This window comes from Oncorhynchus gorbuscha, linkage group LG11, assembly GCF_021184085.1.
Source record: "Oncorhynchus gorbuscha isolate QuinsamMale2020 ecotype Even-year linkage group LG11, OgorEven_v1.0, whole genome shotgun sequence".
NCBI lineage: Eukaryota > Metazoa > Chordata > Actinopteri > Salmoniformes > Salmonidae > Oncorhynchus > Oncorhynchus gorbuscha.
The window spans coordinates 64,895,106-64,913,709 of NC_060183.1; the positions used below are offsets into that span (position 1 = coordinate 64,895,106).

General features: G+C 43.6%; 1 protein-coding gene across 1 annotated transcript in view; it reads left to right on the plus strand.

Moving 5' to 3' along the window:
- LOC124049122 (unconventional myosin-XVIIIb-like) overlaps nucleotides 1–18,264 on the plus strand; it is a 60,816-nt gene extending 42,552 nt beyond the window's left edge. Inside the window, 10 exon segments of the mRNA XM_046370478.1 lie at nucleotides 5,055–5,216; nucleotides 5,372–5,485; nucleotides 5,648–5,764; nucleotides 5,870–5,953; nucleotides 6,093–6,230; nucleotides 6,433–6,618; nucleotides 11,430–11,563; nucleotides 12,100–12,141; nucleotides 16,084–16,266; nucleotides 16,850–18,264. Of these exon segments, the coding sequence (XP_046226434.1) occupies nucleotides 5,055–5,216; nucleotides 5,372–5,485; nucleotides 5,648–5,764; nucleotides 5,870–5,953; nucleotides 6,093–6,230; nucleotides 6,433–6,618; nucleotides 11,430–11,563; nucleotides 12,100–12,141; nucleotides 16,084–16,266; nucleotides 16,850–17,846 (2,157 nt within the window). The 3' untranslated portion in view covers nucleotides 17,847–18,264.
- The last annotated feature ends 340 nt before the right edge of the window (nucleotides 18,265–18,604 follow it).

The window sequence follows — 18,604 nt, forward strand, 5'->3', positions numbered from 1 at the left end:
ACACACACACAAACACACGCAAACACAGTACATACACACACACATACATACACACAGAGCGCATGCCAGTAGACACACACACACACATTGACGCATACACACACACACACGCACACGCACACACCCAGATAGAGACACAGAGAGACACACACACTCACTGTTGCACAAAGTCAATCTCAAAGTGCTGTCGAATCAGGCTGGTCTTTCGATTGACGTGCCTCTCGGCGGCGAGTGTGTGTGTGCGTGCGTGTCTGTGTGTGCGTGTGTGTGCGTGTGTGTGTGTGTGTGTGTGTGTGTGTGTGTGTGTGTGTGTGTGTGTGTGTGTGTGTGTGTGTGTGTGTGTGTGTGTGTGTGTGTGTGTGTGTGTGTGTGTGTGTGTGTGTGTGTGTGTGTGTGTGTGTGTGTGTGTGTGTGTGTGTGTTGTTTGTGTGTGTGTGCCTGTGTGTGTGTGTTCCTATCCAGGCAGTGGGGCAGTATAGATTTTTCCAGTGTAATGCTCTCAGGGAGATGAATTCAGCATGTCACTTCTACCAACAGGCAATACAAAGAAACCCAATATAGCAGGCAACCTAAAGCTTCCACAACACCTCATCACTCTGTCACTGCAGGGAGATGTAGAGTCTGTTTCTGTCTCCTCATGTTCAATGCATCAGCCCCACTAACTCACTCACAGCAATCCATAAGTGGGTGTTTCTATAAACTAGCGTACTAGTGAGGATTTTCTACACTGGACAACTTGTTTCAGCTGTTGATAAGTCATTGATAATAATTTGCCTTTTTTGTTCATTACATTAAGATATAAGGGGGATCACAGATATATTCAATGCAATTCACTAGTTGATTTAAATCCTTTATCATAGTTGGTGTCTTGACGGATTTGTACAAAATCGTGTGACTTAAAACATTAATTTTCTGTCCTTGCATTTATGACAGTGTAAGTTGTCATTAAATCATATATTAAGCATGAATCAGTTAAATTAGACATTGAACTTGAACTCTGTAAGAATCCTGGATCTGGCTGTCAGACAGTTTCTTTGTATAGTGATCCCAGAAATGCAGTGTAACTACATAACAGTTGGTGTCTTATGTTAGGCTCTTATGTTAGGCTCTTATGTTAGGCTCTTGTGTTAGGCTCTTATGTTAGGCTCTTATGTTAGGCTCTTGTGTTAGGCTCTTGTGTTAGGCTCTTATGTTAGGCTCTTATGTTAGGCTCTTGATGTTAGGCTCTTGTGTTAGGCTCTTGTGTTAGGCTCTTATGTTAGGCTCTTGTGTTAGGCTCTTGTGTTAGGCTCTTGTGTTAGGCTCTTGTGTTAGGCTCTTGTGTTAGGCTCTTGTGTTAGGCTCTTGTGTTAGGCTCTTGTGTTAGGCTCTTATGTTAGGCTCTTGTGTTAGGCTCTTGTGTTAGGCTCTTGTGCTAGGCTCTTGTGGCTCTTAGTTAGCTCTTGTGTTAGGCTCTTGTGTTAGGCTCTTGTGTTAGGCTTTGTGTTAGGCTCTTGTGTTAGGCTCTTGTGTTAGGCTCTTGTGCTAGGCTCTTGTGCTAGGCTCTTGTGTTAGGCTCTTGTGTTAGGCTCTTATGTTAGGCTCTTGTGTTAGGCTCTTGTGTTAGGCTCTTGTGTTAGGCTCTTGTGTTAGGCTCTTGTGTTAGGCTCTTGTGTTAGGGTCTTGTGTTAGGCTCTTGTGTTAGGCTCTTGTGTTAGGCTCTTGTGTTAGGCTCTTGTGTTAGGCTCTTGTGTTAGGCTCTTGTGTTAGGCTCTTGTGTTAGGCTCTTATGTTAGGCTCTTGTGTTAGGGTCTTGTGTTAGGCTCTTGTGTTAGGCTCTTGTGTTAGGCTCTTGTGCTAGGCTCTTGTGTTAGGCTCTTGTGTTAGGCTCTTGTGCTAGGCTCTTGTGCTAGGCTCTTGTGCTAGGCTCTTGTGCTAGGCTCTTGTGCTAGGCTCTTGTGTTAGGCTCTTGTGTTAGGCTCTTGTGTTAGGCTCTTGTGTTAGGCTCTTGTGTTAGGGTCTAGTGTTAGGCTCGACAAGCGGATAAGAGGCAATCCGTAATTTCGAATAAGACATTAATGAGCGAGCTATGACAGATGTAGTCAATATAACTATTTGTTCAGCACTTTTGAAATGTACAGAATTCAGAACATGGGCCGTTCTTACGGTATTCTCCATGTACACCAAGTCAGAACAGTAGGATAAATAAATGGGGTATATAAGCAGACAATGAAAGCTCTTACAATATTCAATGATGACATTTCTCTAAAACAGGCTATAGGCTACATGTGCACCACCAAATCAGAACAGTAGGTTAAGTTATGAGGGGGAAAGGGACCAAATTATTAAGGTGAGGCACATGGGCTACTAACAGCTTACCACACAACATACACTTAGTATTTCTTTCTTAGCTACAGTATACATATCTCCCTGTCATATTACAAAATGTATGCAGCACCATACAATACATTTTTGGACTCACCTTGTTGTGCTGTGCTCACTTGAACAGGAAGGTGGAGCGGCGGTCCTTGTGGGAACAATTTGTCATTAAACTTTGTCATCAAAGTCTGTCATTCTCTGGATTCATGGTGCTTTTATTTGAAAACATTTTAACATATTTTTTTTCGACAGCTTTCAAGACAACAGTGAACTTGGAAAAAGCAAGGTTGAATTATGACGTCAGTGGTCTTCAGATTGGAGCTTTAGAAGGAGGCCAGAGTTCCCGACTTGGAATTCCGAGTTGGATGACCGTTAAAAATGTATTTTCCCAGTCGGAGCTAGTTTTTTATCGGGTTCCCAGTTGTTTTGACCTCACTGAAGTCAGAGATTTCCCAGTTCCACGTTTGCAGTTGTTTTGAATGAGATAGAAGTTATGCTGGATTGACAGCAAGGCCAATGTACTCCATCTTTTCTGGCCCATGGTGTTAAATGTTTATCATTTTAAGCTTGGAAAATAGACCCTTAAACCCAGACTTCGACCACACACCCACTCCAGTAGCAGGCTAGTGATTGCTTTGCAATGCTTACAGTTAGCCACTGATTCCTTCCAAACTACTCATTGTTGAATTTGCGATTTCTGATGTTGTGTAATGTTTATGTCCAATGGGCGATGAGCACCGATACCTTTTATCTATAATTTCTCTTCATATGACAAGGATTAAAAATGATTTTCCAGTAGATTGTCGACGTGATTCATTATGATGACTGCTAGTCCATCTTGCTAGCTAAGATTTTGAAAGTATGATGTTGACATGATCAGTCCAATCAAAGCTACGGTAGATATAACATGATTTGATGTCATTTTATCTGTGGCCTTGAGCCTTTTTGAATGGGGACTTCTAATGTAACTCAATGGCAGCACCCAAGGGGCTTGAATTTTCGAGCTCTCCCCGTAGATTTTGAGTTGACGTAGTGTCCCCAGAGTGACAGAATACTGAGCCAATCACGGCGCAACTAGAGAACATTACCAACCCCTACGCTCCGTAATTTCCGCTGGCTGCCCCACCACCACAGAAAGCACTGAGCTATAGTAGGCTGAAACACGCCGCATGCTTGTATGTGGTTTTAGTAACTCTATATTTTTTTTTACATTGTTTGCAGACTGATATGTGACACGTATTAATGCCAAGATAACATGCGAAACAGGCAACACATTAATTTATTTTAATTTACTTATTATTTTTAGCTAAACAGGTGGGGCTCAAATGAATTATTCTGGATTTAAATGACAACAACTTGATCTGGTAATTAAATAACATGACAAATACATTTTGTTTTCCATGTTACACCTGCAATTTAAATAGTACAAGGGGCTTGAAATATTCCACTTGAACTCAGAACTTCAAGTAGTACTGGAATAGGTCTACATTGAAAAGCAGACATTTCCTCCATTTTTGGCTGAAAAGTCTTTGTAATTATTGTAGCAAATGTACAATTATCCGTGATTGAATTTGGCTCTGTTTTTGTGAGAGATGTGGCCACTTTCGTTTGTTTCCTGCTGCTTCAACTGAAGGGTGTTGAGCTACTCTGTTTTTGTGAGAGATGTGGCCACTTTCGTTTGTTTCCTGCTGCTTCAACTGAAGGGTGTTGAGCTACTCTGTTTTTTTGTTGTAAAACCACATTATTATGAGAATGACAACATCTAATGTTGGCTTCACCTTGACTTTCCAAACAAATCCTTCCAATAAAGAAGGAACCTGGTTTTTGGTCACTTTCTCAGTACAAAAACAGCGATGGTGAGATTCAAACGGTGTTCATGGGTTTATTATGTGACAGAAAATGCATCCAGTCTATTTAGCAAGGCAATGTCCACATTATTCTCACATATTTTAGAATGTAATCATCATTTGAATATCAATGCATTGGCAAGGCCTACATTTATATTATTCTTAAAGTTGTTGATGGCCTACTTTTTTGTACACTATTTTTTTTGGGGGGGGGGGTTCTATATTAGGCCCTATGTGTACAGTCATATAAATGATACAATTGTATAACATTGATGTCAATGAAGATTACAATGAAGTGCTTGAAATAGTCCCTGAAACTCTTTAAATGTGACTTGCCATGTCTTTATGAGGTCACATGAATTGGGGAGGACGGGCTTGTGGTAATGACTAGAGCAGGATTAGTGGAATGGTATCAAATACATCAAACACATGGTTTCCGTATGTTTGATGCCATTCCATTCGCGCGCTGTTCCAGTCATTATTATGAGCCGTCCTCCCCTCAGCAGCAGCCTCTGGTTGTTGTAAACATGTTGATAGAGTTATGGGTCAATTTACATATAGTCCCTTTTATTCCGCTAAGTACACATGTGGAACTGCATGGAAATCCTTCAAATGTTTGTTTCAAACCATTTCATCTTCCCTGTGGTAACAAATTGAAGTACAAACTTAATCAACAAACGTTTGTTTACTCAATGCCCCAGAGTTCCTCCACTACCTAATATAGACAGGCTTGAGGTTGTTTTATTGTAATTTATGGGTGCTTGTGTGTGTATGTGTGTGTGTCTGTGTGTGTGGATTAAACTATTTAACATATTACTAAACATTAAATTCTCTTCCTCCCTCTGCAAGGTGGGACACAGGGACTTTGATGTGGAGAAGAGACTGAGGAGAGATCTGAAGAGAACCCATGCCCTGCTGGTTGATGCTCAGCTACTACTGTCTACCATAGACAACCCTGGACACAGCCAGGCTCCTGGCAGCAAGGAACACATAGAGCGTCTGCACTGCCAGGTACACACACACCTACACATGCAAACACACACACACATACTATGATGCTATGAATGTGGATCAAGGCGTGTTTAAACTAACGATTAAAACATATCCCCTCCCCTCTCTCTCCCTCTATTGCTCTCTCTGTCCCTCTCCATCTCTTTCTCTGTTAGTTGGAGGAGAGTGAGGCAAGGAGAGCGGAGGTGGAGAGTGTTCAGAAGACTCTGTCCATGGAACTGGAGAATGCTCAGATAGAACTAGAGAACATCTGCAAACACAAGAGTCTGGTGAGATAGATAGAGGCCTCATACTAGACTGTTACTACCAACTGTTACTGTATCATTATCAGTGGTGTTCAGGAACTTTAACATCAACGTGTTTACAATCCTACTGTGAGCACAACAGTCTAGTGGAGAGAGTAGATTAAAGGTGTGTGTGTTTATGTGTAGGTGGATGAGCAGGTAGCTCAGCTGCAACATGACAAGTCCGATCTGTTGAAGAGACTAGAGGAGGACCAGGAGGACCTTAATGAACTCATGAAGAAACACAAAGCTCTCATTGCACAGGTGTGTAACTCTGCCTCATAGTGGTTTCCAAACCATGTACAAAGACTCTGACAGTTGTGCTTTTCAAATGAAAGATCATTAAAACTGTACCTTTCTCTATTTCAGTCCTCCAGTGATATTTCACAGATCAGAGAGTTACAGGCTGAACTGGAGGAGGCCAAGAAACAGCAACACACACTCCAGGAAGAGGTAAGGACTGACAGCTGAGAAATGTGGGGGGATGGTGAACTAGATATGCTGTTAATGTGGATACAAGACTGAATAACCTACTCTGACATTCCTCTTATCCTTCCTCTCCTCCTCCTTTGTCTTCCCCTTCTCCCCCCAGCTCGCAACCAGTATGGCCAGGGTGCAGTTCCTAGAGTCGTCCACCGTGGGGCGTAGTATCGTCAGTATGCAAGAGGCCAGGGTGTGTGACCTGGAGAACAAGCTGGAGTTCCAGAGAGGACAGGTCAAGAGGTTTGAGGTGAGGATGTTAAAATGGACAGTAAGCAATCTAGTTGACCCACACTCTCTGTCTCTCTCATATCTCTTTAAAAAAAATCTCAATTCAATTTAATGTAATGGTGCATTATCGGCATGATGTACATATTGCCAAAGCTGAAATTTAGAAATAGTAGATCAAGTTTAAATAATGTCTTACAAAAATATCTTCTGTCTTTCTGTAGGTGTTGGTGCTGCGTCTGAGGGATAGTGTGGTGCGTCTGGGAGAGGAGCTTGAGCAGAGTGCCCAGACAGAGGTCCGAGAGAGAGAGAACAGTCAGTACTACCAACAACGCCTCCACCACATGAGACAGGAGGTTGAAGACCTGTCTCAGAGAGAACAGGACAGCAGCCGCAGATGCTTGGAGCTGGTAACATACACATTCATACACACTATGTACAGTGCCCTTGACTTTTTCCACATTTTGTTAGGTTACAGCCTTATTCTAAAATTGATTAAATTGTTTTTTTCCCCCCTCAATCTACACACACTACCCATTAATGACAAGAAAAAAGAGTTTTTTAGTATAAAATAAATTAAAAACGGAGATATCACATTTACATAAGTATTCAGACCTTTTACTCAGTACTTTATTGAAGGCCCTTTGGCAGCAATTACAGCCTAGAGTCTTCTTGGGTATGACGCTACAAGCTTGGCAGACCTGTATTTTGGGAGTGTCTCCCATTCAGGTTGGATGGGGAGCATTGCTGCACAGGTCTCTCCAGAGATGTTCAATCGGGTTCAAGTCCGGGCTCTGGCTGGGCCACTCAAGGATATTTAGAGACTTGTCCTGAAGCCACTCCTGCGTTGTCTTGGCTGTGTGTTTAGGGTTGTTGTCCTGTTGGAGGGTGAACCTTCGTTCCAGTCTGAGGTCCTGAGAGGTCTGGAGCAGGTTTTCATCAAGGATCTCTCTGTACTTTGCTCAGTTCATCTTTCCCTCTATCCTGACTAGTCTCCCAGTCTCTGCTGCTGAAAAACACCCCCACAGCATGATGCTGCCACCACCATGCTTCACTGTAGGGATGGTGCCAGTTTTCCTCATGATTTTGCCACCACCATGCTTCACTGTAGGGATGGTGCCAGATTTCCTCCAGACATGAAACTGGGCATTCAGGCCAAAGAGTTTACTCTTGGTTTCATCAGACCAGAGAATCTTGTTTCTCATGGTCTGAGGTCTTTAGGTGCCTTTGGCCAAGCTCCAAGTGGGCTGTCATGTGTCTTTTACTGAGGAGTGGCTTCCGCCTGCACTCTACCATAAAGGCCTGATTGGTGGAGTGATGCAGAGATGGTTGTCCTTTTGGAAGGTTATTTGTTGGTACTCTCCCCCAGATCTGTGCCTCGACACAATCCTGTCTCAAAGCTCTACGGACAATTCCTTGGACCTCATGGCTTTGTTTTTGCTCTGACATGCGCTGTCAACTGTGGGACCTCATATAGACTGATTTCATACAAATTGAATTTACCACAGATGGACTCCAATCAAGTTGTAGAAACATCTCAAGGATGATCAATGGAAACAGGATGCACAGAATCTCTATTTCGAGTCTCATAGCAAAAGGTCTGAATACTTACATAAATAAGGTATTTCTGTTTTTTATTTTTAATACATTTGCAAAAAATCCGAAACCTGTTTTTGCCTTGTCATTATGGCTGTAACGTAATGTAACAAAATGTGGAAAGGTCAAGGGGTGTGAATAATTTCCGAAGGCACTGTACATAACTTATACCAAATATTAGGAATATCCCCTTCTTTTGTCCTCAGAACAGCCTCAATGTGTTGGGGCATGAACTCTACTAGTTGTTGAAAGCATTCCACAGGGATGCTGGCCCATGTTGACTCCAATGCTTCCCACAGTTGTGTCAAGTTGTCTGGATGTCCTTTGGGTAGTGGAACATTCTTGATACACACTGGAAGCGTGAAAAGCGCAACAACGTTGCAGTTCCTGACACATTCAAACCGGAGTGTCCTACCACCTACTACCAGACCCCGTTCAAAGGCACTTACATCTTTTGTCGTGCCCATTCACCCTCTGAATGGCTCACATACACACGTCTACACTGATTGAAGTGGATTTAACAGGTGACATCAATACGGGATCATAGCTTTTACCTGGATTCACCTGGTCAGTCTATGTCATGGAAAGAGTTCCTCATGTGCTGTACAATCAGTGTATCCACACAGACATATATAGCCTACACAAACACACATGGATAGATGCCCTTTAACGACCTAACGACCAACAGCGCAGACAGGCACAGCTCTCAGTGAGATACCCACTGTCTCCCCTGCATCCTCTCTCTAGCTTTGCCACTGTCTGGCTGGCTGTGATTAATCCTCATTGTCTTCTCAAGGTTATGGATACACACGTACACCCCATCCCATTCCACATGTCTCTATGACAACCACTAACCACCCCTCCACAGTCAATAACCTGGAGGGCCAATGATGGCGTGTTTTTGTGTCTTCATTCCATATAAGAACTGGTGTGTAGGTCATACATTTGAGTGAGTGAGCTAGTGTGTGTGTAACAATGACTTTGGTGTGTTATGTGTGTTGTGCGTGTGAGAGAGAGAGTGAGATTACAGGGACAAGTGGAAGATTAATAGATTAATCACTCTTCTTTCTGTCTCTGTATGAATATGGAAGAATGCTCCTCGAGATAACACACACACACACATACACACATACTCTACAGGAAGACCAAGGACCCACGTGGGTGTGTTGGTCAGTGCCACAATATATGATGAATGATACAATAAGGAATAGACTGGGCATGATTATAAGAATCCATCCATTCTGGCCTGTATTGAATAACATGGATAAATGTACAGTTGGCCTGTATTGAATAATATGGATAAACGTACAGTTGGCCTGTATTGAATAATATGGATAAACTTACAGTTGGCCTGTATTGAATAATATGGATAAACGTACAGTTGGCCTGTATTGAATAATATGGATAAACTTACAGTTGGCCTGTATTGAATAATATGGATAAACTTACAGTTGGCCTGTATTGTATAATTTAGATAATCGTACAGTTGGCCTGTATTGAATAATATGGATAAACGTACAGTTGGCCTGTATTGAATAACATGGATAAACGTACAGTTGGCCTGTATTGAATAATATGGATAAACTTACAGTTGGCCTGTATTGAATAATATGGATAAACTTACAGTTGGCCTGTATTGAATAATATGGATAAACGTACAGTTGGCCTGTATTGAATAATATGGATAAACGTACAGACGGCCTGTATTGAATAATATGGATAAACGTACAGACGGCCTGTATTGAATAATATAGATAAACGTACAGTTGGCCTGTATTGAATAATATGGATAAACGTACAGTTGGCCTGTATTGAATAATATGGATAAACGTACAGTTGGCCTGTATTGAATAATATGGATAAACGTACAGTTGGCCTGTATTGAATAATATGGATAAACGTACAGTTGGCCTGTATTGAATAATATGGATAAACGTACAGTTGGCCTGTATTGAATAATATGGATAAACGTACAGTTGGCCTGTATTGAATAATATGGATCAACTTACAGTTGGCCTGTATTGAATAATATGGATAAACGTACAGTTGGCCTGTATTGAATAATATGGATAAACGTACAGTTGGCCTGTATTGAATAACATGGATAAACTTACAGTTGGCCTGTATTGAATAATATGGATAAACGTACAGTTGGCCTGTATTGAATAATATGGATAAACGTACAGTTGGCCTGTATTGAATAATATAGATAAACGTACAGTTGGCCTGTATTGAATAATATGGATAAACGAACTAATCACTGATCATAATCTTGAGATTGGTCTGTATTGAATAATATGGATAAACGTACAGTTGGCCTGTATTGAATAACATGGATAAACGTACAGTTGGCCTGTATTGAATAACATGGATAAACGTACAGTTGGCCTGTATTGAATAACATGGATAAGCGTACAGTTGGTCTGTATTGAATAATATGGAAAAACTTACAGTTGGCCTGTATTGAATAACATGGATAAACTTACAGTTGGCTTGTATTGAATAACATGGATAAATGTACAGTTGGCCTGTATTGAATAACATGGATAAACTTACAGTTGGCCTGTATTGAATAACATGGATAAACGTACAGTTGGCCTGTATTGAATAACATGGATAAACTTACAGTTGGCCTGTATTGAATAACATGGATAAACGTACAGTTGGCCTGTATTGAATAACATGGATAAACGTACAGTTGGCCTGTATTGAATAACATGGATAAACGTACAGTTGGCCTGTATTGAATAACATGGATAAACGTACAGTTGGTCTGTATTGAATAATATGGATAAACTTACAGACGGTCTGTATTGAATAACATGGATAAACGTACAGACGGCCTGTATTGAATAACATGGATAAACTTACAGTTGGCCTGTATTGAATAACATGGATAAACTTACAGTTGGCCTGTGGCGCACACATCTTTGGAGTTCCTCTTGCGGCCTCTCCACTCTCTGTCACCTCTCCTATGGACACGTCTCTGCCGTAATCTCGCTACGGTCACAAGACGCAGGCCTCCAGTCCCTAGAATTTCTAAGAAACAGCTGGAGGCAGGGGCTTTGTCCTATAGAGCTGGAACGGTCTGCCTACCCATGTCTCATCTCTTCAGTGGGTCATATGATTGAGTGGTCTGGCCCAAGTGGGGAAGGTGAACGGAAAGGGCTCTGGAGCAACGGCCGCCCTCTGGGATTCTCTGCCTCTAACCCTGTTACGGGGCTGAGTCACTGGCTTGCTGGGGCACCTGGGTGGGTTGATTCACTGTTGTGGTCGGCCTGTCTGGGTTTCCCCCCTTTGGGTTGTACCGTGTCGGAGACTTTGTGGGCTATACTCGGCCTTGTCTCAGGATGGTAAGTTGGTGGTTGTAGATTTCCCTCTAGTGGTGTGGGGGCTGTGCTTTGGCAAAGTGGGTGGGTTATATCCTTCCTTTTTGGCCCTGTCGGGTGTCGGGGTGTCTCATACAGTCATACTCCAGTGCTAACCTCCTACACTTGGAATAAATGTGGGATTTCAATGTTTTACTGCTAACCTACTCTCTCTCTCTCTCTCTCTCTCTCTCTCTCTCTCTCTCTCTCTCTCTCTCTCTCTCTCTCTCTCTCTCTCTCTCTCTCTCTGTTCTCAGGAGATGCAAGTGACAGAGCTGAGTGCGGTCAGACAGACATTACAAGCTGATCTGGAGACATCCATCCATCGTATCGTTGATCTGCAAGCCGCCCTGGAGGAGGTGGAGTCTAGTGACGAAAGTGATGATGAGAGGTATGAGTATGTTACTGTGTTTGATGTGTAAGAGTGGTATGGGTGTGTTACTGTGTTTGATGTGTAAGAGTGTTATGAGTGTGTTACTGTGTTTGATATGTAAGAGTGGTATGAGTATGTTACTGTGTTTGATGTGTAAGAGTGATATGAGTGTGTTACTGTGTTTGATGTGTAAGAGAGGTATGAGTGTGGTGTTACTGTGTTTGATGTGTAAGAGTGGTATGTGTGTGTTACTGTGTTTGAAATGTATGAGTGTGTTACTGTGTTTGACATGTAAGAGAGGTATGAGTGTGTGTGTTACTGTGTTTGATGTATAAGAGAGGTATGAGTGTGTTACTGTGTTTGACGTGTAAGAGAGTTATGGGTGTGTGTGTTACTGTGTTTGATGTATAAGAGAGGTATGAGTGTGTTGTTGTGTTTGATATGTAAATGTGGTATGTGGGAGGGTTAAAGCAATGGGATGACAGGTACAGTTGTGTCCAGAAGGAAGTTACATCATTACTGCTCTGATCCCACACCCCTCTTCCTGATTCCAGTGTTGCGACGGCTGTGGAATCCTTTGCTAAGAAGAGAGACCTGTAAGAACCCTGGTTCCCAGCATGTGTGCGTGCGTGCGTGCGTGCGTGCGTGCGTGTGTGCGTGCAGATGTCTATCCACACGCGTGTGTTTCCGTCCTCTGTACTCTCGCCTGTGTTGGCTTGAATCTAGAGTGCTGAGTCTTGGGCTGTTTCAGTTATTAGACCAGTCTGATATACAGTGGGGCAAAAAAGTATTTAGTCAGCCACCAATTGTGCAAGTTCTCCCACTTAAAAATATGAGAGAGGCCTGTCATTTTAATTATAGGTACACTTCAACTATGACAGACAAAATGAGAAAAAAATCCAGAAAATCACATTGTAGGATTTTTAATGAATTTATTTGCAAATGATGGTGGAAAATATGTATTTGGTCACCTACAAACAAGCAAGATTTCTGGCTCTCGCAGACCTGTAACTTCTTCTTTAAGAGGCTCCTCTGTCCTCCAATCGCTACCTGTATTAATGGCTCCTGTTTGAACTTGTTATCAGTATAAAAAACACCTGTCCACAACCTCAAACAGTCACACTCCAAACTCCACTATGGCCAAGACCAAAGAGCTGTCAAAATTTTAGACCTGCACCAGGCTGGGAAGACTGAATCTGCAATAGGTAAGCAGCTTGGTTTGAAAAAATCAATTGTGGGAGCAATTATTAGGAAATGGAAGACATACAAGACCACTGATAATCTCCCTCGATCTGGGGCTCCACTTAAGATCTCACCCCATGGGGTCAAAATGATCACAAGAACGGTGAGCAAAAATCCCAGAACCACACAGGGGGACCTCGTGAATGACCTGAAGAGAGCTGGGACCAAAGTAACAAAGCCTACCATCAGTAACACACTACGCCGCCAGGGACTCAAATCCTGCAGTGCCAGACGTGTCCCCCTGCTTAAGACAGTACATGTCCAGGCCCGTCTGAAGTTTGCTAAAGAGCATTTGGATGATCCAGAAGATGATTGGGAGAATGTCTATGGTCAGATGAAACCAAAATATAACTTTTTGGTAAAAACTCAACTCGTCGTGTTTGGAGGACAAAGAATGCTGAGTAGCATCCAAGGGACCAGGGCGACTAATCCGTGTAAAGGAAAGAATGAATGGGGCCATGTATCGTGAGATTTTGAGTGAAAACCTCCTTCCATCAGCAAGGGCATTGAAGATGAAACGTGGCTGGGTCTTTCAGCATGACAATGATCCCAAACACACCGCCCGGGCAATGAAGGAGTGGCTTCGTAAGAAGAATTAAGGTCCTGGAGTGGCCTAGCCAGTCTCCAGATCTCAACCCCATAGAAAATCTTTGGAGGGAGTTGAAAGTCCGTGTTGCCCAGCAACAGCCACAAAACATCACTGATCTAGAGGAGATCTGCATGGAGGAATGGGCCAAAATACCAGCAACAGTGTGTGAAAACCTTGTGAAGACTTACAGAAAATGTTTGACCTCTGTCATTGCCAACAAAGGGTATATAACAAAGTATTGAGAAACTTTTGTAATTGACCAAATACTTATTTTCCACCATAATTTGCAAATAAATTTAAAAAACAATTCTACAATGTGATTTTCTGGATTTTTTCCTTCTCATTTTGTCTGTCATAGTTGAAGTGTACCTATAATGAAAATTACAGGCCTCACTCATATTTTAAGTGGGAGAACTTGCACAATTGGTGGCTGACTAAATACTTTTTTGCCCCACTGTATATACAGTGCCTTGTGAAAGCATTCGGCCCCCTTGAACTTTGCGACCTTTTGCCACATTTCATGCTTCAAACATAAAGATATAAAACTGTATTTTTTTGTGAAGAATCAACAACAAGTGGGACACAATCATGAAGTGGAACGACATTTATTGGATATTTCAAACTTTTTTAACAAATCAAAAACTGAAAAATTGGGCGTGCAAAATTATTCAGCACCTTTACTTTCAGTGCAGCAAACTCTCTCCAGAAGTTCAGTGAGGATCTCTGAATGATCCAATGTTGACCTAAATGACTAATGATGATAAATACAATCCACCTGTGTGTAATCAAGTCTCCGTATAAATGCACCTGCACTGTGATAGTCTCAGAGGTCCGTTAAAAGCGCAGAGAGCATCATGAAGAACAAGGAACACACCAGGCAGGTCCGAGATACTGTTGTGAAGAAGTTTAAAGCCGGATTTGGATACAAAAAGATTTCCCAAGCTTTAAACATCCCAAGGAGCACTGTGCAAGCGATAATATTGAAATAGAAGGAGTATCAGACCATGGCAAAGACCTGCCAGTCCCTCTAAACTTTCAGCTCATACAAGGAGAAGACTGATCACAGATGCAGCCAAGAGGCCCATGATCACTCTGGATGAACTGCAGAGATCTACAGCTGAGGTGGGAGACTGTCCATAGGACAACAATCAGTCGTATATTGCACAAATCTGGCCTTTATGGAAGAGTGGCAAGAAGAAAGTAATTTCTTAAAGATATCCAGCATCATGGTTTGGGCCTGCTTTTCTTCAGCAGGGACAGGGAAGATGGTTAAAATTGATGGGAAGATGGATGGAGCCAAATACAGGACCATTCTGGAAGAAAACCTGATGGAGTCTGCAAAAGACCTGAGACTGGAACGGAGATTTGTCTTCCAACAAGACAATGATCCAAAACATAAAGCAAAATCTACAATGGAATGGTTCAAAAATAAACATATCCAGGTGTTAGAATGGCCAAGTCAAAGTCCAGACCTGAATCCAATCGAGAATCTGTGGAAGGAACTGAAAACTGCTGTTCACAAATGCTCTCCATCCAACCTCACTGAGCTCGAGCTGTTTTGCAAGGAGGAATGGGAAAAAATGTCAGTCTCTCAATGTGCAAAACTGATAGAGACATACCCCAAGCGACTTACAGCTCTAATCACAGCAAAAGGTGACGCTACAAAGTATTAACTTAAGGGGGCTGAATAATTTTGCATGCCCAATTTTTCCGTTTTTGATTTGTTAAAAAGTTTGAAATATCCAATAAATGTCGTTCCACTTCATGATTGTGTCCCACTTGTTGTTGATTCTTCACAAAAAAATACAGTTTTATATCTTTATGTTTGAAGCCTGAAATGTGGCAAAAGGTCGCAAAGTTCAAGGGGACGGAATACTTTCGCAAGGCAATGTATATGGTCCCTGGGCTGTTGATGTGAACAGTGCATAGCTAAATGCCTGAGCTGTAGTCTGACAGCTACTGTCTGAAGAGACACCCAGTAGCTCCACCTCCCTGTAGGTGGACAAGGTTGAGAGCCACAGGGCTGGAGGAAAGAAACACCTACACAGACACACAGCCCTATGTAAGAGACACACACACACACACGTACACAGACACACAGCCCTTTGTAAGAGACGCAATAATCTTTTCTCTGTTCTGAGAGTTCACCAGCTGGGATATTCGTGTGTATTCCATAAGGCATGGAGTCCCATGCATTGCAGTACAGAAGCCAGTTATTCTCCCTCTCTCATCTTCCATTATCTATTCTCATTTTATCACTCCCTCTCTCAATCTTTCCTGCTCTATCACTTCTTCCTCCCTCTTTCTCTCTTAAACTTCTATACCCTGACCAATTACCTTTTCATTCTTGCTCCCTCCATCGTCCTCTTCTTTCCTCTCTCTGATGGCAGATGAGAGAGGTTGTAGTTAGTTTGTTTATATACAGTACAAGTATGTGACCTGAGTACTGAGTGTGAATATCTGACACCTCTGACTGTGTCTCCAATATGATCTGCCACCACCTGCAGTCACACCGCAGGAGAGAGTGGACACAGGGACAGGAAATGTCCTCTGAGGACACTGTGGCTGAACTGCTGTGAGCTGACCATGGCTTAGAAGTGTTGCATCTCTGGCTGTGTGGAGTCATGTGTGTTCTGTCTCTTGGTACTGTGTTTGTGTGATCTCTGTCGCTCAGTGACACTGTGTGTGTGTTCCCGCTCTTCCTCAGCGACAGTGTGTCTAGTGTTGGTTCTCAATCTCTGGGCACAGAGGATGTTGGAGAGGGCATCCGTCATTGGCTGGGTGTTCCCCGAGGGGGGGCCAGACGGGGCTCTCCCTATGGCAGCAGTACCATCAGCAACCAGTCGGGGCGCCAGTCTGTCACAGACACCATGAGCACTTACAGCTTCCGGTGAGTTGTCAGTTCAGTTTGATTCAGTACAGTTCAACTTCAGTAGGTCAATTCAATAGCAACTGCATAGATACTAAGGCCTATCAAGCGTTCAATCAGATCAAGCATTAACCGCCGATAGCCGACACCCTCATAGCTGATGTTTTGGAGGTGTCAGAGGTGTAACTGTGTTGGAGCTGCCAAATCGGTGAGCAGCTGCTCTTGATCATTGTCACAAAGCAATGTCCGTCCCACTCATGTTAGAAGTTCAGAAAGAGAAAGTGTAGGTTTTACAGAAATAATGAGCATGAAACTAAATAATGAGGACATCTATCATCTTAATTGAGGTGGAGATTACATCTCTCATTCCAGTGTTAGAACTTAAATAAGGCTGCATGAGATTTCTATTAATGCAACTTCGTGCAGTCATTGGCAATGTCCACTTTAGGTATAATGCCAGGAGCCGCTTGTGGACTTCACAGCTAACGCAGTTTCACCTCCGACACCGCCAAAACAGCCACTATGTGGATGTTGGCAGTTTTAGAGCCTTAAAACTTTTTTATATTCCCAATATTTGATTATTCTTTCTCTCCCTCTCACCCAGCTCCTGTGTGGACCCAGATGAGAATGGTTTCGAACCAGGGGGTGTGGTTGGTAATGGGGGAAGTTCACATCTTGGTCGGGCCTCCTCCTCCTCTGCCCTCTCCGAGCTATTAGAGGGGCTTCGTAAGCGTCGAGGGGGAGCAGAGTCTGGGGAGGGGGATGGCAGTACCATTTCTCTCCCTATCTACCAGACCACTGGGGCCTCAACCCTCCGCCGCAGAGCCTCAGCCCTCTCTCTGGGCCCCGAAGACCTCCAGGAGCCCCGCAGCATCCTCAAACCTCCCTCCCCACTGCTGCCACGCGCCGCCAGCCTGCGCAACATAGGCGAACCCCAGGCTTCATCTGCAGCTTCTAGGGACTCCGGAGCCAAACGCTACAACTCCTCTGATTCTCTCTCCTCCCTCCCCTCTCTCCCCCTCCTCTCCTCCCTCACTTCCCCCACTGCCCCCCGCCGTCGCCCCCCCACTATCTCCATCCCAGAGGAAGACAGTGAAGAACCATTTAGATCCCTGCGCTCCCCCCAGCGCTCCCCCCAGCCAATGAGACGCAGGCTGCTGGAGAGCGTCGTCAGCGAGGGCGGTGGGGAGGGCTGTCTGGGGTCGGAACCTATGGTGTTCCAGAACCGCCGCCTCATAAGCGACGGTAACCGTGATGACGCGGCCTCTGACATTCTGCCGGCCATCCGAAGGGCCCAGTCCACCAGCAGCCTGGCCAGTTCAGTCAGAGGGGGTCGGAGGGCACTCAGCGTCCACTTTGGAGAGCTGCCCCCCTCCACACGCAGCAGGAAGGGCTCCGACTCCAGCTCCACCAGCTCAGGGTCTGGGGGGAGCTCCCAGGGAGGAGGGGTCAGGCGTAGTGGAGGTGGGGGGCCGCAGGGAGAAAGGCTGGATGCGGAGGGCAGCGAGGGGGGAGACGTTGCTTCTGTCATGAAGAAATACCTGAGGAAGAGTGAGGACATGAGGAAGAGTGAAGACCTGAGGAAGAGTGAGGTTGACTAAAAGGAGAGGAGAGACTGAGGTGAGATGTAGCAGAGAGAGAGAGACACACACACAGTAAGGCAGTCAAGACAACATCTGATGCATGCTAATGCCTTCTTCTCTTCGACTCTGTCCTCTCCCCAGCCTGCATGTGTGTGTGTGAGAAAGAATAAACTGAAGCCACTCCCAGAGACACCTATGCAAGCTGCAAGGAGCCATTAAAGATATCTACAAACTCGTGACAAATAAATCAATGAAAATAGTTACACGCTTAAGGTAAAGATGCGCAGAAGATTTAAACACACTGAAGCCAACGAGTCCAAGACATACACACACTTGTGTATGTGGATTGTGCTGTTCATGGAAAAATGTGAGCCCACTGAAGATCAAATATCAGTTAGATTAGAAGCACTGTTTGTACACTAATAAAAGATTTAAATGAAAATGCTTGTGAAAGTGTTCTTCCACCAGCTATACACAGCAGACCAGAGAAGACAGTTGCTGTTCAGAATGTTTCATAGGGAAATCCTTTTTTTTAGATTTAACACTGTGGTCTTTGTCACTAGTTCTTAGGCAGGGGACAATTGGTCCTAGAGTGTCACAGGTATTATTCCCTAGAATCAGATCACAGGCTGGTTGTCAGACGTGTGATGTCTCACCTGTCCCCCAGTTAGAATAAATTAAACACTGCTTAATGGTTCAGTTGTGTTATAGGCATGAGGTAGAGGTCAAGGGAAGCATAGAGTCCAGATGTTGATTTGGAACCAGGGTGTCAGGCT